The sequence below is a fragment of the Coniosporium apollinis genome (assembly GCF_000281105.1).
Source record: "Coniosporium apollinis CBS 100218 chromosome Unknown supercont1.23, whole genome shotgun sequence".
Classification (NCBI taxonomy): Eukaryota; Fungi; Ascomycota; class Dothideomycetes; genus Coniosporium; species Coniosporium apollinis.
In genome coordinates, this window is record NW_006913285.1 from 299,607 (window position 1) to 324,691 (window position 25,085).

A 25,085-nucleotide genomic window follows, 5' to 3' on the forward strand; every position below is an offset into this window, starting at 1 on the left:
ATACGAGAGCTATTACGTCGCGGAGGGATCGGTAGGTGAGGACGAGGGAGTTGAGGAGGAAGGAGAGGAGGAATGTTGCGCAAAACTTCTAGGTGATGGGACATGGTAGTACACCGCACCGTCTCCTCTAGACAATTGGGGGTAGTCGTGCTTGGACCCACCGTGGATCTGTTGTCCTAACTGCTGTGCACGGCTACTGGTGTGCTGTAGTCTGACTTGTAATCGACTGGGCCGTCGTAATTGGCTCCGTTGTGGGTTCTGATTTCAACCATACACCGCAGTGGTGTCTGAGTATCCTCGGCGGCGGGAAAAGATCGAAGAGCGGAGCTAAATGACTCGACGGCCGATCGATGGGACAATTTTGTGTTGGGCTTAAGCCCTGAATATCGGAGACACGGTGCAGATTGGTTCCTGGAAGACGTGCTCCCATGCTTCTCGCGCCACTATGCGCAACTGTGTTGGAACACTTGAGACGAACCGCAAGAGATGCACAGACTCGGCAATCGGGAAGCCAGTCTTTTCGGGTTCAGCTTCAATGTACCCAATTCTGATACTTGATAGGACTAAGTTTATGAACGAAAGCCTGTGCGGGCCGACCTTCATTGTGCATGATCAACACCCTTGACCGGTGCCCAGTGAATACAATGTCATTGTCACTGGAAATGCTTCCAACTGTACATTCAGATCCGAGCAAGCTACAGCATGCCACGAGAAGCTGCGGATCTGTAGTGAACTGTGAATGACTCAAGGATTGCAATGGTTCGCGGTGGCCGCAGAGACCCGCAACACTCCAAAGCAATCCTACGCTCTTCCAGACTCTGCAAATAGGCAAGGATCGATCCAAGGGCCATACAAGCAGGGCAGAAACGCCCAAATCTTGCCTCCGGGCAGGGTCTTGACCAGATACGGCCTGGCTGCTCTAACACAAGGTATGAAGCAGCCAATGAGTCCTCGAGCTAGTCCCAACGCCGCCTAGACGCTCCCGAATGACCACCCTGACCCCGGCTGACAGGGATCACCCCGGCGCGCTACCCCAGGCGTCGTTCTACGATGATTGATAGTTGCCGAAAAGGGATGCATGGCGAGTCTCTTGAAGCAGGGGCCTGTTACCTGGCAGCTGACAGGGTGGCTGGTGACGTTTGTAGTCGGTTTCGGGAGCCAGGCCGCTCGCTTCTTGAGCTTGATCACTTCACCTTCAGCCCGCTTTCATACCACGTAAGGGTTCCACGATGCAGAGCGTAGTATTGCGCGTGAGTGTCTTCACGTGAATGCCTGCTTGCTAGATTCCCAGGTTGCAGTTTCCATACTGCCTATCCAAAGTCCACATACGGACTGAGAAGTGATTCTCCTGGCTCTCGGCTTTCTCTCCATGTATGATGATTGAAACGCAAACACAATTATTTGGAAACCCCACTCCAACGATTCCCTCTCCGAGATTGGCCAACTTGAGTTTTCTGTGCGAGCGTGAAGATACGCGCCTTGTCCTCGAGCTTCATAGGCAGAGAACTTGACTTGGTGCATATATCGCTTCATTAGCTCAGCTCCGTGGTCTTGGAATACTTGCAAGGGCGAAGAGCGTGGCAGATCGCTTGAGCTTTGCAGGCCCTCGTTTGATAAAGCCTGATCACAGAGCGTTTGTTTCGCTTTATCGATGATACTACGCTGAGGCAGAGTGCGGAGGAATAGTCCAACACGCCGATAGAGAGTGATTAAACTATCTTCCTTGACTCAGGCAGCATCGCAGCCTGTAAGACCATAAATTACCGCCTGGTTTCGATGCCCTGGCAACGTGATGGACGCTGGGTAGTGCTTGGCGTTCCCGCACAGGGCGGCGCAGGTGGGCGACCAATTTTCTCTGCCACAAAAGCTTCGCCTCGACCTCCTAACCTCCTCTTCCGCACAACAACACCATAACGACAACTTCTTCCACATTGCTTCCACCTATCATCGATCTTTTACTACCCATGCATCCTCCATCCTCGGGCAGATTAAAGCATATCTTGCAGCTTACGAAAACATCAGTGAGGTAGGTTCGCGATCATGAATCCGCCTCCTCCAACACAGGTCACCAGCGTCCTCACTCCACAACCTCAACCGCATCACGCTGCTTACTTGTAAGCACGCTGGAACGAAGTTCATGAGCAGCGGAGCAGCTTGCTAAGTCTTTGCATGCTCATCGCGTGGTTTGTGTGAGCGATCTGTGAGGTGGCTCTGTCGCTCGCTCAGCGATCTCTCTCTTTCCACTCTTCCATCAATACAGCCCCACTCCGGCTTCACCGTCTTACCTGCTCTTCGCGAACAGTACTCGCTGACTCCCGATCTCTTTACAGAACTCGAACTGCCTCCGAGCTAAATCAACCGTGAGTTGTCACCTTGCTTTTTCTTGACATTTCACCTTCTCGATACATGAGGTACGTCTGACCTTGACCTCACCCCGAAGTGTTCGGCTCTAGCAAGACATGCACTGACAGCTGAACTTGCAGCAGGACACTCAAACATTCGCGCGTTCATTGGCGGTCAACTGAATAGCTTGCTTGCGACACAGGCCGATTGCACTCGCCGTGCCGACCTCCAACAACCGGACTGGATTGGTAAGTTCGTTATTCCTTCCCGCTTCTGTCCTTGCTGTCGCAAATTGGATGAGTCAAGGTGCTGATATTCGAACACCTCAGAACACAGACAGAGAACAGAGACAGAGGTTCCGCTTGCGGAGCATCCGAGACCTTCGGTCTTATCCGCTTGTCGGGGAGATCGTGACACAGAGACCAAAACAGAGACCAAAACAGAGATCAGACCAGTGAACAACCCGAGACCATATCGACAGAATGTTGGCTTCCTGCCTTGAACCTCCGAGTAAGCAATTTTCGTTGTGCGCATGCTACTCAGATTGCTGACATCTTGTGCATTCAGATCATCGACTATCACCACAGCGAACGAGGACAACAACTTGACAACCTTGCGAACTCGTGTCGTTTGGAGTGGACTTGCACTTGTTCCAGCTAAGTAGCCTTTTCATATCTCATTCCTCTCCCTTTGGCAATGATGAGGGATTACGTCCCATTTTTACACTTGACGAGGTGAACGCCTGGATTTGACTCGGTTCTCGTGGCCTCTGGTCATGGGAACCTTGTGCATAACCGGTGGGACCAATGAGATCAAAAGAGCACTGAGCCAAACATTAACGTTCTGTCTTTTGCTTCTCTGAGTTGTCCATGGAATCTGGTTTGACACATCCAGCAGATCAAGAGCGAATCTTTCGCGTCGCGCAGGCCGTTGTTGTCGCTGCCTACTGTTTGCTTGCTGCTGCTGGGTGGCGCTTATCATCAGTGTTTGTCTTGCTGTGCATGGTGGATGCCTTCGTGCCTTCGAAAATTCTGACGGTAGCCATGATGAGGTACGTTACCATCCTGCTTCCTCTTGTGCATTCTGGCTGATAGCTGATCATTTTATGAGTTCGATGCAGTGGCAGCAAATCTTCTGTATTGCTTGCTTGACTTTGGCTGCTTTTTTCGCGACCATAGCTCCAGATCTTTGTCCGAAGATGTCATCGTTCTCGACTCCGCATCTCCAAGACCGAGACCATCGCATACTTGTGCCACTCTATGACCGCCTCTGAGATGGGTAACCCAAAGCTTTGTTCGGCTGTGGAAATTTTTTCTGACGCACAATGAGCCGAGCAATCAATGACGGTCAGTCTCAGCTGAAGCCTTTTACATTTGTGACCCTTCCAATCTATGTGCCTTCCTGACATCCAGCCCACCAAGCGAAGGCGCACGTAAGATGAAATCTACTCTCCTCAACACAGGTCTGTCGTTTGACGCCGGTAAGTCTCAATGCTTTCATTCTGATATATTCTCTTGGCCTGAACCTGCTAACTGTGGAGTTTGCGCAGACATCTTATGCGAGCATCTCGCCATGTCGCGAACGACTCTCCACTGTCCCCGCAATGCCCCAGTGCGGCGGACTCCTCGCAAGACAACACAGCGAACCCCATGTTTGGCTTGCTTTCCGAACGAAGCCCGGCTTCCACACTCCCTTCGAAGGCTGCCGCGCAGCATACGAAATCATCCGGCGGTACATTGAGGATACAAGGCGAAGTGGCTGCTGCACGGAGGATGAGGTGAGATCAAGCTTTCTGGCTGAGCAGGGATCCGAAGCGCTGACTTCTCAGTCAGGTGATCTCCAGTAAGCTGTCAGATCGTTGGACACGACAACTTGCACTACTCTGCCACAGCAGCAGAACCGAGTCTCAGCTGTTCCTCTGATGGTATCTCTGCCCAGTGGAGCTGGAAGGCTGCTGATCATTGTTGCAGCTTTTGGCACGTGACCTTCAGTTCTGGTGCGTATTTACTACCTTGTCTTCTGTTTTTGCACTGGTGGTTTCAATCGAGTCCGGTGAGTCTTATCACTTGTACCATGAAGGAAATACAGTACTGACATATTTCTATGTCCAAAAAATTTCGCAAGACTGTCCTGAAGCGGCATCCCGAACGCATGGAAGGTACGTCTCAGATTCCTCCATTTTGAGCCATCTCTACAACAGACAACACCATCGACGATGATGATTCTCGTAGTCCGCACAGAAGAAACACGAGGTGGCCTTTAATGAAACGAACAAAGATTTGCATGGCACCGCGCGACTGCAGCTTCTGAGTCAATTCTCTTCTACCCGTCGCAAGCGCTTCTCTTGTAAATGACCGGCCCAGCTGACAGCAAAAGCAAGCACACCGGTTTCCGGATTTTGAGCGGTTGTCTCTTGGTATGTACTTTCTTTTAGCCTCCCATTCCATCTTCAAGCCATGATGAACATTGCGACCCGCGCGCACAAGTAAGTCCGGGACCCGAAGATTACCTGGCAGCCAACCGCGCGAGATCTGCAGGATCTGAGCTTCTTTCTCGCAGCTTTTCGTTTTGTCTCGCATGTTGACGATGTCGCTGACCACACGAGTAGATAAGATCAGCCGGAAGACTCAGTATCAAAGTAAATCGCTCTTCATTTGCTCGTTCACAGCGAATCCGTATCACTGATGATCTCGCACTTCGCGCGCACGAACAAGTCCAAGAAGCTCTCTTGTGGCAGCCAGCCGTGGAAAGGCAGTGTCTGAATCGCCCATCATTCTCTTCTCAGTATCTGCTTGGCAATCTCCAGCCGATGTCGCTAACATCAACAACATATGCATCCCGCCTGGAAAGACGAGGCTCGTAGTAAGTACTTTTCAATTGACTCTTCCCAGTCGTCAAACCTATGATGAATCCGCATTGCGGCGCAGAAGTAAGTCCGAGACCCGAAGATTACCTGGCAGCCAGCCGCCGGATTGCAGTGCCTGAGCCACTCGTCAGTTCCCATCTGCGTCGATTTTCGCCATGCCAGGTTCAGCACCGCTAACAACAACAACAATAAAAACAGATACATATGTGCCCGTGGTGCAAGCTCACTACAAGGTAGGTTTTTTCCCATTACGTTTTGCATTGTACTCGACTTGATGATAAGTCCAGCAGCCCGCGCGCAGATGTGAGTCTTGCATTCAGTAAGTCCACAGGCAGCTAGCCGCCCCGGTTGCAGCCTCTGGGTCCATCACTCATAGGCTTCTGTGCTGATGCGGCATCTGCTGTAAAAACTTCCGCTGACTGAGTGAGCAGATGCATCACGGCTCAGAGACGTACACTAAGGTGAGAGCTCATCAATGCTCCTGCTGAACACCTCGCACCATCACGGCAATGACGATATTCACAGCCCCACAAGGGACTGAGTTCTCAACTGCGTTCATTCGTACCTCGCAGCTCTGAGAAAATCCTGAGCCATAGGCTTGCTCCGTTTCTTGGTCCGTTGCTCATAAGCTGTCAAAGCCGCTAACGACTTCGGCAGACGTGTTCAGTCTGCAGCATGTCCGCAAAGGCGAACGGACAGCAGCTTTAGGCCTTTGCGATGACCGTGGAATTATGGTACGTGATCCATCCTTACCTTCAAAGTTTTACCGCTTCCAGACGATGATGATTCTTGCAAGCCCAGCGCAGGAATAAGTCCTTGGAATACAGAGACAGGCAGCCAACCGCTGGGCACTGCAGCATCCTGAGTCTGAATCAACCGCTGGTTCTCCCCTCACAATCTCTTAAGAGTATCGCTAACGTGACGTGCAGCTTAGCATAGGTAATCCTTTTGGAACAGCGCCCTTCAGGCTTGAGTCTTTCTTTGGTTCACGTCTCAAAGATTTTCACGATGATCAGTCTTGTCGCTTGCAAGAGCAAGTCGCAGTCAATGACCGAGTTTGCTGCTGATGCGCCCCACAACTTTGACATTCCCTCTCAAGCGAACTGCTCAATGGGTACAACCCTTCGATTCTGATGGCCGAAGTTGGTAGACTGTAAGGTATGTTTGTACTCTCTTCTATTGCTGAGGTTTTTCACTGAACCCACAACTATTGACAATGATGATGTCCGCACGCCTGAGCACAGAAAGAGTGGGTACCGGGGGCAGATTCACTGTTCAGGGAACGTGAGACCGGGCGCCAGGGTGCAGCATTCTGAGTCAACCAGCTGCACAAGCACTTCGATCTGCCGTCATCTTTACATTCGAAAACACGTAGATCTTCTACTGACACAACAACTAGATCAAGACCGGCCGAATTGCCACATTGACAAGATCTATGAGTAAGTGATCCCAGTCGTCTCAATCTCGTTACATATGTGAGCAAGATCTAGACGATGATGATCCTCGCACCCAAGGCGCAGAAGTAAGACCTAGTGACAATAGCTCAGGCTCAAAGCCTTCTTGTGCAGTATCGGGCAGCCAACCGCCAAGGTGCGGCTTTCTGAGTCTCCCCCACCGGAGCCCTTTCATCTGATCAGTATTTCGAAAAGTTCTGGGCTGATTGATAGCTAGGCTATTGCTCCTACCGTTCAAGAGCAGTGTCAAGGTACGTGCATGCATTTCCATCATCATGATTTCCCGGCTTTGATCCTGCGACGACGATCAACTTCGCACCCTCCGCATCAGCTTTCCATCCTGTGCAGGTGCGACACAAAGGATTAAGGACGAGGGTGCAGCGTCTGAATCTCTGAAGATCCGTCATCCATTCTGGATCTCCCACCTGACCGATCTGACGCTGACCGGTGTGAAGATTCCAGATGTGCAAGCGTGCCACAAGAGGACCAAGGAAGGTGCGTAAGCTCTCTCGCATCCTTGAACCATTCTTTGACGATGATGATTTTCGCATGCTCCGCACCCCAAGATCCCAGTTGCGTAAAGTGTTCTTTTCTGTACCTGTTCGCGGAGGTGCAGTCTCTGAGTTACTACCGGCCACCGAAGTTCCGTTGCACTTAACTGCTCTGGGACACGCTGACGAATGTAAGTCCGACAGATCCAAAAGACCGCATGTCTTGAGAAGATAGTTGAAACGTAAGAATCATTCCCTCTCTCACTCCGGCTCTCGGTCTTACTGTGCTGACCGACAAGATCATCACAGAAATGGCGCTTCCAGCTTTCAAGAGATGTTTGAAAGGTATGTGCTCCCCTCTTCATCCTCGGCCCTCTTGGTGGAAATTCTTTGACGATGATGATCCCCGCTTCCTGAGCGCAGAAGTAAGTCGGAACAATTTTGGCTCGAGCTCTTGAGCTCGAGAGTGTAGTATCTGCCGCAGCCAGCCGCCAGGGAGCAGCTTTCTGAGTCAATCGGAAGGATCAACCCTCAGCTCTTCGCAAGTTGTCTGTTGGAGCGAATTTGCTGACATCGATGAGGATCTTCTTTCCGCGGGTTCAGTCGATGGCGCAGCTGCCATAATGAAGGACTGCGGACAACCCGGAAACCGCTCCTGCTTTCGCTCACCGCCTTACTGCCGCTGACTGGCTGAAATGAAACTGTTCAGGTATGGATCATCCTGACGCTGCACCAAACATTGAGACCTCATGATGGCTAAACGGAGTACTCTGCAGACCACCGAGCCTATCCTTTTTCCTTCGACCCTCCTCTTCTTCCACCGAGCCTTCGTCCTCCCTCCCTTCACCTTCATCTAATTTACAACGAATGAAAACAGCGCGGCGGTGGCAATTGGCGGAGGTGGAAGGCGCTGGATGGACACACATACTGGACAAGGGGGTGTACAGGAAGGTCTGCATCAGCATGCTCAAAGCAGCTGAGTGAACGGTGGTCTGCGATATCGCGCATCGTTTGCCCGCCATGCATTGTAGACTTCCGCTGCCAGGGTACGGCCTCAGAGGCCAGTGCCGCTTTTGGACGGCAGCTGGACAGTTTTCTGTTCTGCAACAGTGCATTCCGACAAAGCCGCTTCTGTCTGCCACGTTGATGCACTGTGATGGGCATCTGAGGTCGTAGCTCAATGATACAGAAGGAATTCCCAACAGCGCCGTAATTTTGTAGTGAGCTAGTAGTCAATCCCGTAGCGACTAACTAGATAGCAGAATGACAAGTGTGCCCCTCTTAGGCCTCCGGACCCTTGCAACTGTGACCTCCGCCGCTGCGACGAGGAGCGCGACACGTAAGGTGAGTCCACTCTCATTGCAGCCGATGTCACTTGAGGACGAGATGCTGACTTGCCACTGCCAGTTAAATCTTCCCTCTGCAACATCAACGTAGGCGCTGACTTCCTCCAGCAGCAACAATCACGTTTGCCTGTTTGAGTAGTGTACACCACATTCCTAGGTGAGTGCAGCCATTGCTTTTCATGGTTTTCACTCGGTGGCTTTCATCGTACGCATCGACTTTAGATAGTGTTAGACTACCAACGCACATGGCCACCGAGGGCAATTCCCGTTACCGCACGTTACGCAGTACGCTCACATCTGATGCAGGACAGTTTCCCTTCCGGAAACCGGAATGTGCTCAGTCGTTCCCGTTCCAGCCGACGGCGCCTCCTCTTCCTGTCTCCGCTTTAGATGCTCGGGTTCTTGCTTCAATCGCAGGCGCCGTCGGCTGGTCTTGTCAACCAAGCAACCGAAGAGATCGGGTGCTGGCCTTGGTGGCCCCCGTCCACTGGCTTGTCAAGCCGCGCCGCGCCATCACCATGACACTGAGGAACACGCCAACAATCGCGACAACCGCATCGATCTTAGGCGGATTCAAGCTGGCGAGGATGTGCGCACCACGGTAAGCATGGCCTGACAGAACGTCCGCTTTGCATGCCCTGACTGCTTCTTAGATCATGCTACGCAATATTTCGACCAAGATGCGCCATGTGAGTTTCTAAGACACATCCAGTGCTTAATCACTTATTGACTCCCACAGGACGAGCTCAAGGGCTTACTGGATGAAAAGGTACGCGGTCTCTACGACTTCATGTACCTTCGAATGGACTTCGATAATAGCTGCGACGGTGGCTACGCGTCCATCAGCTTCGTGCGCTTTGAGGACATCGTCACGTTCTTCAACGCCTCTCTGCCCTGACTGAAGAAACTGTGGCTCCGTGCGCCGCCTATGAGCCAGATCCGTACATGAGGAGCTGTGCCTCTGAGGTACGTTATCATCTACTCACTCGATCCAAGCTGGAACCCCAGATCCAAATGTCTTGCTGACCCTCCTTTGACGTAGATCGCCTTGCGTATGTCGCCTTCCACAGATCAGGATCTTTGCAGAAGCAGACTTGGTGTCATGTACTGGGAAGCCCGATCTTGTGGGCTGTATTTCTGAGATGTTTGGGTCTTGATTTCTCATCAACAGATTGTAGTGTAGTGTGTGCAAATGGAAACGCGGTGCCTCTTTGAGAAGTCAGGCCTTCGGACCTGCGAATGCCACGTCTGAAAGTTTCAAGATGAATTTGCTCCCAAGCAGAACAATTACGCCACTGCTGATGTTTAAAATCTCTTCGACCTAACACCTTCGCTGGCAGAATGAGGTGACCGTGATTTAAGAAATCCAGACAACATCAATGTTTCCGTGGCCGAAAATCCCAATCTCCGTCCGAGCACGTGGATGAGACGAAAGCTGCGACTGGCAGCCATCCAGTCTCAGCTTTGATCTTGTCAGTACTGCCTTGAGAAATCTCAAGGGCACGGCCTGCCAGCCAATAATTATGCCGACCGCCCACAGCTTCCTCCTTCCTACTGGCTTTCTCAAATCGACGGTTATTATCACTTGAGACGTGAGTACAGGCACAACACCATGTAAATCGTCGTCGTTCCAATTCTTCTGCAAGGGCTTGATTAAGTGCTGACAGTTTCGAGTTCTGCTGACATTGCTTCCAAGTCCACGATTGTAGCAGCCTCCAAGCCTTCGCCGTCAAGATCTCCCTCGCGCTTCATCCCCATCGATCGTAATCAGAGAACTGTCCACGTTCGATTCGCAATTCTCCTCTGGGAGCTCCCCCAGACGAGTAGACACCCTACTCTGATCTGATCTACTTGTTCACATCATGAGTACCTCAGCTGAGCTCAATGCAATGGCTGCAGCTTCGACCCGCGGCACGCTTAGACTTTCGTCATAGAACTTTAGCCATGGACCAGCAATTCTTAAAAACGGAGCGCCACAATATCAGCGGTTTAATTGCCTGCACCATGGCAGGAACAGCCGGCGTGAGCTCACCGATCCCAGATGCAGTGATTGTGGGTGAGTCTTTGCCAACCCTTTGTTCTTCATCACCGTGTGCAATGATGAAAACCAATGTATCGTAATCTATCGTTGAATGCTAGAGCAAGATCAGTCGTGTTGTGAAGGGCAACCTAATCTACGCCGCTGGTTTCTGCTCGGCTATGACGAAGAACATCTTCTCTCTGAGCGCACACTTCTTCAAAAGTCTCTTTTCTTGGGATAGAACAGATGGGCTGTACCCAGCACCTAAAGCAGTACAGCTAACTCGATTTCACTGGCACGAAGAGGAACGGACGATCTCTGATGGCAGCATCGCAACCTGTGGCAATGACACCTGATGCGTCGGACCTGCGTTAAACTCTCCGCACTTGCTACTTACGGCCGCATTTCACAGACGTCGCGCGTTCGATCAACGGCCGGAAGAAAAAGCACGATGGCGAGTAGATCTGGGAGGTACGGAGCGCAAGGACGGACTGTATGTTGCCTCCAATACCCCGTGGTTCGCGATTTAGAATATTGACCAACGATGACCATCCTCAGTCCGCCACATGAGCTCGCCTCAAGATGCCAGCTCAATCAGCGTAAATCATCACGACCGCATAAATTCCAGTTCGACAACGAAACTCCCGGCGGCATATTCTCTCCTCAAGATTCCATCAATGACGCCATGCCCTCCGTGTTCAGCCATCACAGTTTCTAACATAGTGTTGGAAAGCTTCTCAGAGGCTGATGGGTTTTGCTACACCGGACAGTTCTCCACAAGGAGAAATAACAACGAAGCGAAGAAGATGTCGAGGAAGCTCCCAGGCGAGCTGCCGCCGCTGCGAGAGATCATACAGACAAGAACGAAAAGAGAACTCGCATATCTCATCTCGTCAAGCCGGTGTCCGATTGGGGTTCGAAGCTGAGGATCCCCACAGGCCTTATCATGACTTTTACTTCCTCTAAACGACCAAGTTTGACCAACTTTCCGGCCTCTGGTGGCGGCAATGCTTTGAGCGAACCATCTGTTCTGGACGGACCACCTGCTCGATTACTTCATGCTGATGGGCTCAGCAAACCGCCTACAATATACATCCATCCCTCCCGCGTACCTCAGTCTTGACAACAGCTCGGAAAGGCGCTTGATGCGCGCGCGGATCTTTACGAAAAACTTCGAGACAGGCCCTCGGTCGTCCGAAACCCGCACCCCACCGTCGTATGCGCCGACTGGTGAGGTCGCACAGTCTTCCACCACATCATGGGCACGACTTCCTCAAAGAACAAACACGCCCGCAAGCACAACCGCTTTGATACCCGGATCGCGAAGCTCTCCGAGGCCTGGCGCGCCGATGCCATAGCATAGAGCTGCCAGTTTCGAGGTATATTCCCACAGGCAAGGCAAGGCTTGATCCAGCTGACAAGATGCTGTTAGGTGCGAAAAACTCTCGAGCCTCGAACCTATCCACCTCAAGAGCCTCCTCGGCCCCATCCCCACGACTCCCAGCCGCCGCTCCAGCTCGAGCTCAGCGAAAGCTCCAGCCGGAGTGACGACTGGAAGTTGTGGAGGTGGGACCGTAGGATCTCGTGAGGTGGACTTTCTTGGGCTCGGTGTGGGTTGGTAGCAGGAGGTGTTGCTGGCGCACGGGATGGAGATATCTGTATTGGTCAAGCGCAGGATTGGAGAGGGTTGTTCGTCAGAACATAGTTCGCAGTTTCTGTGATGAGGATGTCGATCGGGCGAAGTTTTCAACGATGCCACCATCTTCTGAACAGTTATAAAATATTAAACTCTCCGGTTTGTAGTTGGAGATCTGATTCTCAACTTGACTCAGAATTATCACTCTGCGCTTTCCGAGTCGAGGAGAACGCGCATGTCGTGGAGCGGCCACAGAAAGGGACAGCAGGCAGCAAAACGCTGATGTCATCTGACTTCTCTCCATCTCCATGCGCATTGCAGAGCTCTCACTGTCAAAATTTCCCACCACAGCCTTCTCAGAAATCAAGTCTGACGACAACAACACAGCCATAACACACTCTCCCATTCCATCAGCGGCCACCTCCTCACCACCATCATCCCCAATAATACAAAGTTTGGTCCCTCACGATGTTGCCTCTCAAGAGACCCAGCAGGTGGACAATACCAGCTCCCAAGATCTACGACACGCTTTACGAGACCATCCGCACTGCCCCCAACCGACCACCCTAGCTTCTTTCGAGAAGCGCACCAGCCTATACAAAGGTCTTTGGGAACTGGTTATGGCGGCTCCGTCAAGGTCAGAAAACCGTACCGTTTTAAATTCGCGGAGGAGAGATGCTGATTTGCCTCGCTGTGTCTAGATCTCACCTCGAGACCATACCATACTCCCGGCGGCGTCGGCCATCCTCTTAGAATCGATAGGTAAGGTCAGACACTGGCTCGGGGTGAAAGAACCTGGCTGACGATGCTAGATGGAAGACCGCTTCATACACTTGCTGGAGGCTCGAGAGACCAGATGAGCCTGGGGAATAGCTAAAACCAGGAGGTTTCGGAAGATGGTCGATTGCAGCGACGCCCTCACAAGCGAAGGAGAGGGAGAGTATCGGTGGCCGGTACGATTATTTAGCGCTCTCGGGAAGATTCAAGTAATGCTCCTTTAGTCAGAGCATCTTTGGTCCCGACGCACTTGATGTGAGATATCAACCAGTGCGCTCATCTGATGTCTTGCAGTGGACTAAGAAAGTTTTTGAAAGCCGTACTGAAAGCCTCAGCCGCTGCTAGCCTTACAAGCGGGCTGGGACGGGGGCGCTGCAAGGGATACCGTTTCGCCACGGCTTCATGCAAGGGGTGGAAACCCTCAACAACAGTGACTGAACGCCGTGTTCCAATGCCCAATATCCCATTGACGTGCCCTAGAGCTTCACCTCGAGCCGCCAGCACTGCGGCCAGCTGCCCGCATGTGCATTGAGCTATTGTGGCCGCGGGGGCGCACGTCACGCTGCGCCTGGTGAAGCGGTCTCTGCAGCCTGCGTGCATGCCGCTTAGTCTGCTCCGAGGGTTTAAAAGCCCCTCCCTCTGCCACAACTCCAAACTTTCTTTTTCCACCACCACCCTTGGATATCTTTAGATACGCCTGCAAAAGGGTGGTGTGGGGGTGCTGAGATGATGCTCGAAAGCCTTTAGTGTATGGAACACTAGCCAGAGGTGGTTATCCAAAGGTGAGTCCAAGATCTTGACCATCATGAGATGTCTCTTTCAAAAGAGATCTTTGCAGCACCATTCCTTCCTCTCTTTCAACATCCATATCAGCTCCTAGAAGTAGCTAACCACTACGGCAGGTCATTAACACTTAGCGTTCAAGCACTAGCTGCTCACAGTTATGGTCTTCGAGGCGCGAAGTAAGTCCATTCTCAACTGCCTCCGCAAGATCTTCATGCTCCACGAGCCGTACCACGAAGGATTTAATCCTCGGTACTCCGACAAGCACAACCACACCTCAAATAGCTGACTACTGCTGCAGGACGAACTTCTTGCGCACCACCATGTCCGGCAATGCCGGAGTTCTCCTCCTGAGCAGGTAAGATCACCGTCCAAGCCCTCCATGCTCCGTATTGCAGAAGATCTGACTACTATTGCAGGACCACAAAGGCGCTGTCGACGGTCAAGATCTTGCCTTGATTCCTCTCTCCCAACTCGAGTCTCACAGCTCCGATCCACCACACTCCCAACCTCTTACAACCTCTCTTTCTCGATTCCGCAGCCGTGTCATGGTTATGACCACACCCGGTAAGCTACTTCAATCGGTGGTCCAATCAGAGCGGTTTCTACCGCGATTCATATTCAAGTTGAGCTCCTGCTGACAGTCTTCTCTCAGTGAGATAAGGTGATTGCCGTAACCAGCTGTTCGTCCATACGTACCGCCCGTACCCAGTTCAACAAGATCCTCCACAAGCTCAAGGATGTCGACGGTTACAGAAGTAATATGTCGTCCCCTCGTCAACGAGGCAGCTGAAGGAGAATGCGCTGCGCAAGTAGCTGCGCGACGACAGTAAGTAGATCTTGACGCAAGGCCAGCACCATGCTGAGGACTCTGTAGTTCTCCGCTTGAACACTAGACAAGCTCGACAAAGATCTTAACCGAATCTTGAGGATCCAGGACTACCTGCTCCATCGGCAAAGCGCTGCATTGCAGCTGCTACCACACCTAATGCCGTCGCCGCCGCATTGGCATCTTCCTTTAGCGTACATACACTTCACGGGTCAGCTTTCGCCCAAGGAGCCTCGCAAACTTGCGAAGCGCTACATGATGGCTCGGAGGTCTTCCAAAAGCCTGAGGAATGCCTGTAAGATAAGACGCCGGATTCGTTGACTTAATTCTTACTTTCTTCTCAGTTACAGAAGTAACTGCATGAGAGATCTCCGCCGACTTTACGAACCCAGGATTACCTGCTTCATCGACAAAAGCGCTGCATTGCAGTATCTATCTCTCCAACGGAGGTCTGGCACGCTCACCGGTCGTCAAGACGAGAACAAGCCCATGTCGACGCGTTCAACAGCGGCAAGGCCTGCCGTATCCCTTCATGATCGATTCAAGGCAACGCCGCTCTCATCACGCAAACACAAAAATCTCTATCGCGTCTTCACCAAGAAGATGTAAAGTGGCGCCAGCAGTAGCTCTCGCCAAGGATCTAAACAACCGCCCGACACTAGTCGCCGGTTCATGTCAACAATATTCTAACAACTCAAGCCCGCATCACTAGATGCGGGCGCTGTCGACCTCGAACGTGAGGTCGTCTAGCGAGATATCGCTACATATTCGTCGCCCTTCTTCAGCTCCCGGAAATCTTGAAGCGTGTAAGTCTCTCGCTCTACGCCGAAACTGTTCTGGACACGGCTGATACACTGACAGGTCATGGGAATTTCTGGCCGTGTCGATCGGGCCTCCGTCGTGGGTGCTGCTCGTCCGTAACACACCGCTGAGTCCTCCAGCGCAAGATCTTCACTCTCAGCCATGTGGAAGCTAGCTAGTCCTCCTGCGTGAACGAACCGTCAAGTGCAGAATATCCTCGCCCAACCTCACCAACTACGTCTCAAGCTGGCAGAGTCCTCGCTGAAGATCCAGAGGAAGATGCCACTATCCCACCTACGGCTATAGGCAAACCAAGCTTATACAACCCGGACGTAGCTGGTCAAACCGCAAAGGATTTCGGGGACGTGACCAAGGCCCAGAATAGCATCTGGAAGCGCCTTCGCAAAGCAGGTTCCAGCTGACCAGCGCCTTGAGGTAGTCTCTCTCTTCTCTCTCAGTCAGCGCTGCCTTGTCACGATACCTCAAGCCACATCCTCAATCCAATCCTCGAACGGCAGGGCAATGGTCTCCAAGAGGTATCCTATGCCTCTGGGGATATAATCCCACATTGCACCACCTCAATCGTCGCCGAACTGCGCGGTCAAGCACAGCGATATCAACACCAAGTACACAAGCAACGGATATCGCATTACCAGCACAATGCCGTCTTCGACCTCTGCCCCAACCCACGTCGAGCGATCTCTCCATACCATGCGGAGCTCATCGAGCAAGGTCTGCGTCTGCAGGATTGGGAGTACGCCAAAGTACATCACAAAGTGCGAAGTACGCCGCACAAGGCCGAGTTGCCGTACAAAACACTACAAATTGTGCCTCGCACTAGAAGCGAGCACTGTCGACCTCGCACTAGCGGTTCGACAACCGGCGAATCCATTGATCTTGCTACACAATCTAGAGGGTCTTTGACTCGTCTACTACTTAGCCCAAAGCGGGCGGAAGAGCGGCTCTTTGGGAGGAGATACGTGTTGATGTCCATCAGTCATGAGTTTGAAGCTGACCGCATTGCAGGAGAACACCGACGATGATCATACGTATGCCCATCATTAAGGTGGCTACTAGATCGAAGCAGAATACTGCAGATCTTTCATCGACACAGTTCCGGCCTTCCTGGGACGGAAGGTTCCATAGTGCGAACAATCTTCCCGCTGGACTCGGTGTAACACCATATCGAAGTGGACCCTCGAGTGATGACGAGGATGATGAGATTCCGCTGGGCATCTTAAAGGAGCACGGATTTCCTAACAAGAATCGCCCGCCTACCAAACTCCACGCGTCGAACTCACACAGCAACATGACCCACTGGCAGTCGTTCGAAAGCTTCCTTGAGAGATGAACTCCTGTCCTCCGGTGCCTCGTGGTGGTCTTCCCACCTATGCTGGCCCCGGCCGCGGTGGAACTACGGCGCGTGGCCGTTCTCCGGCTCGTGGAACCCACGGCAGCTCCGTAACTCGTGGTGATTCTGCGGTTCGTGGCAAGTCCGCCTCCGACTGTGGTCAAGCCAGCCTTGCACAATCCCGAAGCCGCTAGGCAAGCCCTCAAGGATCTCCAGGATATGACCAAGGCCCAAGCTGGCAGAAGAAGCGCTCCCGTCCGGCCGGTCATGGCGGGTCGGTGCCTCATGGTGGTCTTCCCATCCTTGAAGTTGCTGGAGAGCCGACATGGCGCACCAACTCACCATAGCAAAAGCCTCCTTCGGGGTGAGCTTCCGCAAACCCGATCCCACCTCAATATCGCAGGAAGAAATTGCCCACTTCCACGCGTTGCGCGATGCAGCTCTTACACCCTCCTAGCTTGACGAGGCAACGCAGTCAGATTATCAAACTTTTGCCCAGCAGAGCCATCGCCAAGTCCTCTTTCCCAAGCCGGAAAAGATATCAAACCAAATTGTAAGTTGGAGGAGGATGTTCATATTGCGCAACAAGGTAGCTGATTTCTGCTGCAGAGGACTCTTGTCGACCTCACAAGAGAGTCCGGCGAAAGCCAAAGAAAGCCTGAGCACTAGCTCATCTTTCCAAAGGGCCCAAAGACGGCTCCAAGACGGTACAACTCGTGAGTAGCGCACCAGCTACGCGAGGCGTTGCCTTTGCTACTAATCTACTCGCTCAAACTGGTAAGTGAGAGTCCTCTTCCAAGCATCAGCAGATATCCATACTGATTCTCTGTAGGCTCGGGCAAGACCGAAGCGTAATCCATCGCCGGAACCCATCCCTTCCCGCCTGATACCCAAGGCAAGTTTTTACACCAACTTCATATCCACCTCTTCCCTCACGTGCTAACAAACATTCGTGTCACTAGACCTACTCCCTCTACTCTCAACCATACAACCACTCGCGATTTCGTGTTTCCATACCGAGTGCCAACGTGCCTTCTGGCCACCGCTCCCTTCGCGAATTACCTCACACTCCCCGCACAAGCGGAACCAGGAGTATCCAGAACGGCGAAATAGAGACGCCATTCAAATATCTCTATGCAATATTCGGTGGCCGCCACTAGGCATCCACCTCAGCGGGGCATAGCCTCAGCTAGTGCAAGTGCTCACAAAGCACAAACCGTAGCTGCCGAGAGGCAGCGGGAGGAGCGTACCGTCCCACTTGATGGGGGTCGCTGACTCTCAAATTTTAGCGGAGGTTGGCCTGTTATTTGACCAGCCAATCATCATGCCGCAGTACGACTGGGACCAGTTCCGCGCGTTGCTCACCGAGCCGAGAAGCGTCGCATCCTCGCGATGTTCTGCTTCGCCACCGCACCTATCAGCGTACGTTCTGCAAAACCTCCCCACTTGCCCCAAAGGGCAGGTGAAATGAAGTATGATCTATTGACGTCTTTCCAGTGCGACTGGGAGAAAGTTGCCACAGCGACTAGTCCTGCTCCAACCAATTCCACCACTTTACGGACAGCAACATGAATACGACTACCTTTTCAAGCGGCGTTGCGGAATCTCACCCGAGATTAACCATCCCAAGCACTCAGCAGATCCATCTTCTTGGGTTCCGGTGCTTGGGTTGGGAGCCAGACCGCAATCGCGCTAGCCATTGCGAATAACGGAGGCGCAGCCCGCGAGCTCTGCACTTATATGCGGCTCTCACTAGACGTCTTGCATGTCATCGATTATCAGGAGCCTGGAAGCAACAGCGCAATCCTCTACCAAGCACTTAGCAGACCCACTTATTTGGGTTCCGGTGCTCGGATTCGCGCTTGCAGCTTCCTCCTTGGAACGCCCTGTAGCCGCCCGTAGTAGTGATCCGATGCAGCACCTTGGCCTCCAGCATGACACGCTCGGCTTCCAACAGGACGCACTCAACGCATTGCCGCGGTCCAGCATGAGATGGAAGAGCATGCGCCGGGGATATTGACTAAGACTCCAGTCGTGGGTCTTTATGGCGTTGCAGAAGGTACGATCTTTTCCGGCGTCCCGTGCATCAACCTCCACAACCGTATGGCCGAAGACTCAGGTCGAAAACGCCATACGCCCGGGATCGTACGTCTGTTGTTCTCTCTTCCGCGGTGGACATTCTTCTTGGCCCGTCACCTTGAGCGGCTCGCGGCCCATTGGATCGCGTCCGGTAGCCTCCGGCACGTCAGGCAACGTCGGCTCGCGTCCGACTTCATCATCGACGAGTGGCCTGTTCCAGGTACTGATAACCAGCACTCAATCCGGCGTCTAGTACCGCAGCCTGCTCCGCCATCTGGTGTTCGAACATCACGAGATATTAATCCTTTGTGGATGCACAGATTTTCGCAGCACCCACGAGTCCATTCATGAGTCGATCATGAGTCCGCCCACAACGCGGAGTCGGACTGCGGCCGTTCAGTCCCGGACGAAGTACCTGTCGAAGCTCACTAGCGAGACATTGTACTGGGAAAAGGTGGAGAAGGTGGCGAAATTAATGGACGACATTAAGCGGAAGATAGATTTGGGAAGATCAAGAAAAACCTAGTCTGATGGGCAAGGCAAAGAAACTTGCGGCTCCGCGCCTAATCCGCGCACATACAATCTGCCACTAACCGCGTCCGCGCAGAGCCACTTGTGCTCGTCATCTGCCCAGCTCGTGAGCTCGTCGTCGAAATCTTCGACAACGCAAACACTGGAGTCAGATATCGAAAGCAGATATCGACTTCGAAAGAGATATGACAGACGGATATCTCTTGAAAAAACATAGCGGAAAGCTCTCGCAAGAAGAACCCGAAAGACTCAGTAGAGCTCCGGTCAAAAAAGACACAAGTCTTAGTGGACTCAAGTAAGGGAACTGGTCCTCCCTCTACCCCCAACCGTCCGCGCACTACGGTCCCTGTGCTGTGTCCGCTCTGGCAGGCAGGGACTCGTACCCTGGCTCCACACCATCCGCAGAGTTGGATCTGCAGCTCTCCTATATGCTGTCGTCTGTGGCTCTATGCGGGTCAACCACAATATCGCTCTTCGGGTGTGCTGTTCAAGCGCTCCATTCATCCCGGCCCTATGGAACGAACCGGCCCTCGCTATCATGTCAAAGCAGAAGTCTTTGCCCGGTCTGCCGGTTCCGTCGCTAGTGATTGGGATGAAATGGAGTCGGTTCGCTTTGCGCCTCGGGACACTAACTCGGTTGGTACCTGTTCAGATGTCGACATGAGTGATGCTGAGTCGATAACAACTCAGCACGGCAGTGTCATGTCCGTTGACACTCCGTCTGCTGATGCTCCGTCTCTTACTGCTCCGTCTCTTGCTGCCCCGTCCTTTGTCGCTTCATTCGCATCTGCTCCAGGCCTCGGGGAGCAATGGCTTCTGGAAATGGAAGAATGGCAGAGAGCTGGCGGACCTGAGCAAGAGATAGTCCGTGAGACCCGGGTCTCGGTGGACGGAAGGTTGGTGCCGGGAAGGCCTCTGGAAGAGAAAACTTGGGCAGAATGACTGAGGCGATTGCGGAGGAGATGAATTGAGAAGGTATTGGAACAGTTGGACTTCTTTGACTGAATTTTGAGATGCAGGATGGCAGGGCTTGAAGTCAAAGAACCAATGAACGGATAGCAGAAGCTCCATCGGGCTGTATACAGTCTCAGGTACGCTTTGAAAGGATCTGGCGGGTTTTGCTATGTTGATTGTGATGGTGTTATACTTCGGGAGACCGTAGAGGCGGTCTGTTCGTTTATGGTACACTCCGTAGATAACCAACCGCCGCGCAAGAACTGCTTAGGAGCGGTGTGCGATAAACTCTTGCTCAGCAGATTACCACTCATAATCATGCTATCGCTTCATCGCGGCCCGGAGGCCGGTTACCAGTGCACATCCCTTGCATTGACTGTGTGGCACCTATCTACGTACACCAGACGTCCTCCCTTCTTCCCAATTCCCACCTCATGATCATCCGAATCACCAAGCCCCTGTGTGGACGCTTTCTCACTGGCCGAACAGCCTTCATCTGGCAAAACAACCACCCTGAAAAGCAATCCCAGATTGGACCAGTTGCTCGTAGTGCCAGAGGCGCTTTCCCTCACCACCCCCTTGAGACCTCGCAACTCACCGCCGTGAGAAACTCCCACTACTTCCGAACAACATTACGCCATCCAGCTACTCCCAAGCCGCCGTCACTCATTGCCCCCTGCAGAACGGACTGGATATGACCTGTTAAAGAGATCTTCAGCATCAGGCAAGATCAAAGCGCCGCCTCGAGTCTCGACTCACCTCAGTGCAATCCCTTCACATCACCGCGACACCTTCCCGACTCCAAGCCCCCTCAGCTTGAGTAGCCTTCCTTCCCAGCCGTCGATACACCCGCTCACCAGCGAGCTCGCGAAACTCGAGCAGTAGTAAAGCTGACATAAGTCCTTCAAAGCGAAAGCATCACCCGAACGAGCCGGCAATAGTGAGCGACGCGCTGAACCACCCTTCCCTGACATACTCATGACGCGCCGTCGAACCCGATTGCGGACAGCGTCCTCACGCAATGAACGTTGAGCCGCTACCCCTGGACAAGAGATTAACACATAGAAGGCAACATACACAAGCGAACCAGCTGCACAGCATCAAGGCGAGACCAAGCCAGCGCGGCGGGATGCTTTCACCGACGCGCTGCTCGTTGCGGCGGCTTGCTGAGTTCGAATCAACTCCTGAAGACGGCTTCGTCTCCCCCCCCAGAACCATCACTCCTACGTGCCACTCGAGTCTTCTACACGCCCTCACACGCGGCATGATCTCCGAAGCGCAAATTCCGATACAAACACCTCGACGCTCCCTCAAACCACAACGGTTCTGCGACAGCCGAAGAACACTTCCAGAAGGAGGGAGCAGAAGCCGCCAGCCATGAGTAGCGAGCGGCACAGAGTAACACTTCATCGGAAAGCCTCAGACGTAACAGGTGCCGCCATGAAATGAAAGCGCAGGAGGACGGCTCTGAAGAACCACTGAGACCGGGAGGGCTCATTGCAGGCGGGAGATACTCCAGGGATGGTCTGGCCCGCACCCGTCCTGACGCTGGAGCATCGAAGGGAGGCAGACCATGGTGGAAAGCTGACAGGCTGGCTGAACAGACAGGAGTGACCGGCGATGAGGTGTGGAACTTGTCCTTGATACCGTTGCAGGAGGACAATCGGTCAGCAGCCACTGCAACCAACGCAGCGGATGCAGTCCTGGGGGTTAAGTCAGGTTGTTAGCCTGCAGCTGCTAACAACCGGTCATGCCAGCGAAGGGATCCAGCTCATACCTCTTAGCAAGCGAGGGCAAACCTCCCGCCGCCCCGGTCCTTCTTGGCCCCTGCATCAGCAAGCGGCTTCAATCTCCCCTCCCACAATTCGAGCACGTCCTAGCGAAGATATCCTCCATTCCTGACTCGACCAAACCTAAATTCCAAGCATAGATGCAGCTGTCAAAGACACAACCCTACGGCGGCTCCCGAAGACGACGACAGCGGTGGGTTGGAGGAGGTGGATACAACTGGATAGCGGGAAGGTCAAGGCAGCGTGGAGCGCCTGGCTGAAAGAGCATGGAAGATCTCCTGGATCTGGGGCAACCTGGACGGTGGCCATGTGCGGCAAAGACGATCCTCAGGTTAAGAACTTATGGGTGCCCTTGAGGTCATGGGTTACAAAGAATGGATTTTCGACCCAGTAAGAGATGGAAGCTGTCGAAAATATATATGTGTGGAGATGCGCACAGGAACTCAGGACCATGGGCACGCAAGAGCATAAAGCCTTGACGATAAGAGTTTCGGAACGTCCGTGCACCGCTAAGCGGCCATGCAGTAGAAGGGCATGCTTTGATCAACTCGAAAGGCTTCCATCCGGACCAACTGCTGTCTTCCAAAGCACGATTTGCACGAGCGAAGTAAGGAGTCACGATCCAGGGAAGAAAGGAAAAACGTTAACGTTCTTTTGGTACAAGATTCGAGTGCTTAAATACATCTCCGCAGCTACCTTCCTGGGAAAGACATCAGTTAGGGCAAGCGAGACCGGGCAATCCACAACATACTAGTAACACAACTACCACGAGATGCCCATCAGGGTCAATTCCGCCTATCACTCCGCAAGTCTCATCCTTCAAAACTCCTCCCACAATGCCGGGTTTATTGATGCCGAAGAGACTTATCAGCCCATGTGCGCGGAGTGGACCCAGCAGCCTCTTCATGAGAGCCTGTCGCACCAGACGTGTAGCTCCAATCCCTGGGAGGCGCCGGGTCCCATCTCTGCCTCTGTGGCGATGATCTGTGTCGGCTGCGTGAGCGCGACGCGCTGGGCGATCGATGACGACGTTGTGGTGGAGGCGAGCGAGATCTTGAGGGAGTCGGAGACCTGCGGCGTGAGCGCCGGGGTGGAGTAGGTGATATAGACCTCTGCCTAGATGAACTTAAGCGTGAAGGTCTTAGTGGAGAAGGCGACCGCGGTCGACGCCTGTCATCCCTCCTGCTACCAGAAGGGACGTAAGTGTCCACGTCGCGCCTTTCGGCTGGCCACTCTCTACGTGACGTTGCTTCGCTTGTGCCGCATTCCTAGCTGTTGCAACGTTGTCGTCCTGGACCACGCCGATGACCTTGGAGGATCCGGGATGCGGTAGTGGCAGTCGAACTGCATCTCCTCCCAGACAACCAGCAAGAAGACCGCGAGAATGAAGACAATGGGCCAGTTCTTTGGCTTCTCACCGGAGTAAACAGAACTCTACAGCACGGAGAGCTTAGCGCGGAGAGCTCCTCGAGGATGTCCTTCTGCAGCTCGCGCCAAAAGCAGGCGACTTTCCGCGATTGTGAGGAGCCATTAACCGGGACGTGGTCCAAGGGAGCTACAGCGTACGCCCCGACGACACCAAGACTTCTTCGGTGAAGGCGGATCTCTCGGTGGCACCTTCTGGGACTGCTCGGGCACCGTGCGAAGCTCTTCGTTGTCGTTTTGGAGTGACTGGCAGTGGCGGCTGAGCTCGTTCAGCGTCTCGGCGTTGGCTTGACTCACGGCTTGCTCGAAGCCGCGGTGGGCGGATGCCATGATCGAACCCCGTCGACGCTCTTCGGCCTGTTGAAGGATGATGCCGGGAATATCACCGAGTCCGTCTCCGTTCGAATCTTTGAAGGAAGCAGGGTAGATCTGGTAGACCGACGCCTCCTTCCACCACACGCGGCCTGAGTGTCGAACGGCACGTCATGCGATGCTCGACTCTTAGGCTGTTCTCATCCAGCTGCAGAATAATCGTCAGCGCATTCCTACTGCTCGAACACGGTAACGGAGCCCTCAACTCACTGAGCCCGACCGCAGACTCCACATGCTCCCCTCGGCTCCTTGTGGCTTCCCGGCATCGGCGCGAGCAGAGCAAGTGAGGGTGCAGGCGTGTCCGGTGTACCTGCTCATCCCTCGCCACCCCTACGTACATGGTTGCTACGGTGTCCTTGCCCAAGACGGACTCCGGATCATGGAACGGCTGCCCTCGATTGATTGATGGAATCCGAAGCTGCCCGTGTGTAACGGGGCGGTGCTCGTCGCTAGCTGCTGTTGTCAGTCAGTGCTACTGGGGAATCGCCTCAACCAAGATTCGTAGAAAGCGTCATACCTTTGGGCTCTCGCCACAGACAATCGATGCCGGGACTGTTACCGGGATGCGGCTCGCGGAAATTGTCGGGAGTGCGTCGCCTTCTCGGAGGAGATCTCGAGTCCCGGCGCGGTCCTCGATCAAGGTTTCTGTCTCCTTGGGGCGATCCGCGTCCTCTGCCGCGGATCCGGCCCCGGTCTGCTCGCGGTGCTAGACAGTGAGATTGCCGCTGGTGGGCCAGACGTGTTTGTGGGTGTTGCGTTCAAGCTTCCGGTAGAGGAGACAATGGCACGTTTCTTTGGCCACGGGAACGATGGCGGGAGTATCTTCGTGGCTCTCTCCGTCCTTGGCCTCGGCCTCGGCAGGGGCAGGGGGCAGGGGCAGCGCCGACAGAAGTGAATCTGGGAGCGGCTTCCCCAGATACCAGCTCATCCGCACGGTTGGGCCCGTCAGTGGTGGTGTCTTCCATGGCTGTGGGGGCCTCCTCGCCCCTGACCTCAGCACACGCAAGGAGAAAAGCATCCGCAACGCAAAACGCACGGCACCCAGCAGCACATGCTGGTAATCTTCTCTACGAGGTATTCATTGCCACGGGCGGCAAGGCCACGCCGCAGTTCTTTCCGTATACATAGGCTCCTCAGCTGAGTGAAACTCTTGATCTCGGACTCGCCGGCCCTGAGAACTAAAGTGAGCGGCTCCTCTATGCGGGGAGGAGTCCATCTCAGCTGGAAGCAGTCAGGA

At 53.5% G+C, this 25,085-nt stretch overlaps 3 protein-coding genes across 3 annotated transcripts; 2 read left to right on the forward strand and 1 right to left on the reverse strand.

The window, feature by feature from the left end:
• Positions 1-8,417: 8,417 nt before the first annotated feature.
• W97_05077 (uncharacterized protein) lies at positions 8,418-9,398 on the forward strand (the record flags this gene model as incomplete). The annotated part of the gene is made up of 5 exons (XM_007782962.1): positions 8,418-8,498; positions 8,562-8,587; positions 8,807-9,101; positions 9,154-9,189; positions 9,240-9,398. 5 exons carry the CDS (start codon positions 8,418-8,420, stop codon positions 9,396-9,398), a joined length of 597 nt encoding a protein of 198 aa, XP_007781152.1.
• Positions 9,399-22,823: 13,425 nt separating this feature from the next.
• On the forward strand, positions 22,824-23,150 carry W97_05078 (uncharacterized protein; the record flags this gene model as incomplete). The annotated part of the gene is made up of 1 exon (XM_007782963.1): positions 22,824-23,150. One exon carries the CDS (start codon positions 22,824-22,826, stop codon positions 23,148-23,150), a length of 327 nt encoding a protein of 108 aa, XP_007781153.1.
• A 137-nt stretch (positions 23,151-23,287) lies between these two features.
• Positions 23,288-23,806, reverse strand: W97_05079 (uncharacterized protein; the record flags this gene model as incomplete). The annotated part of the gene is made up of 2 exons (XM_007782964.1): positions 23,288-23,485; positions 23,618-23,806. The coding sequence occupies 2 exons, from the start codon at positions 23,804-23,806 to the stop codon at positions 23,288-23,290; spliced, it is 387 nt and encodes a 128-aa protein (XP_007781154.1).
• Positions 23,807-25,085: the final 1,279 nt, after the last annotated feature.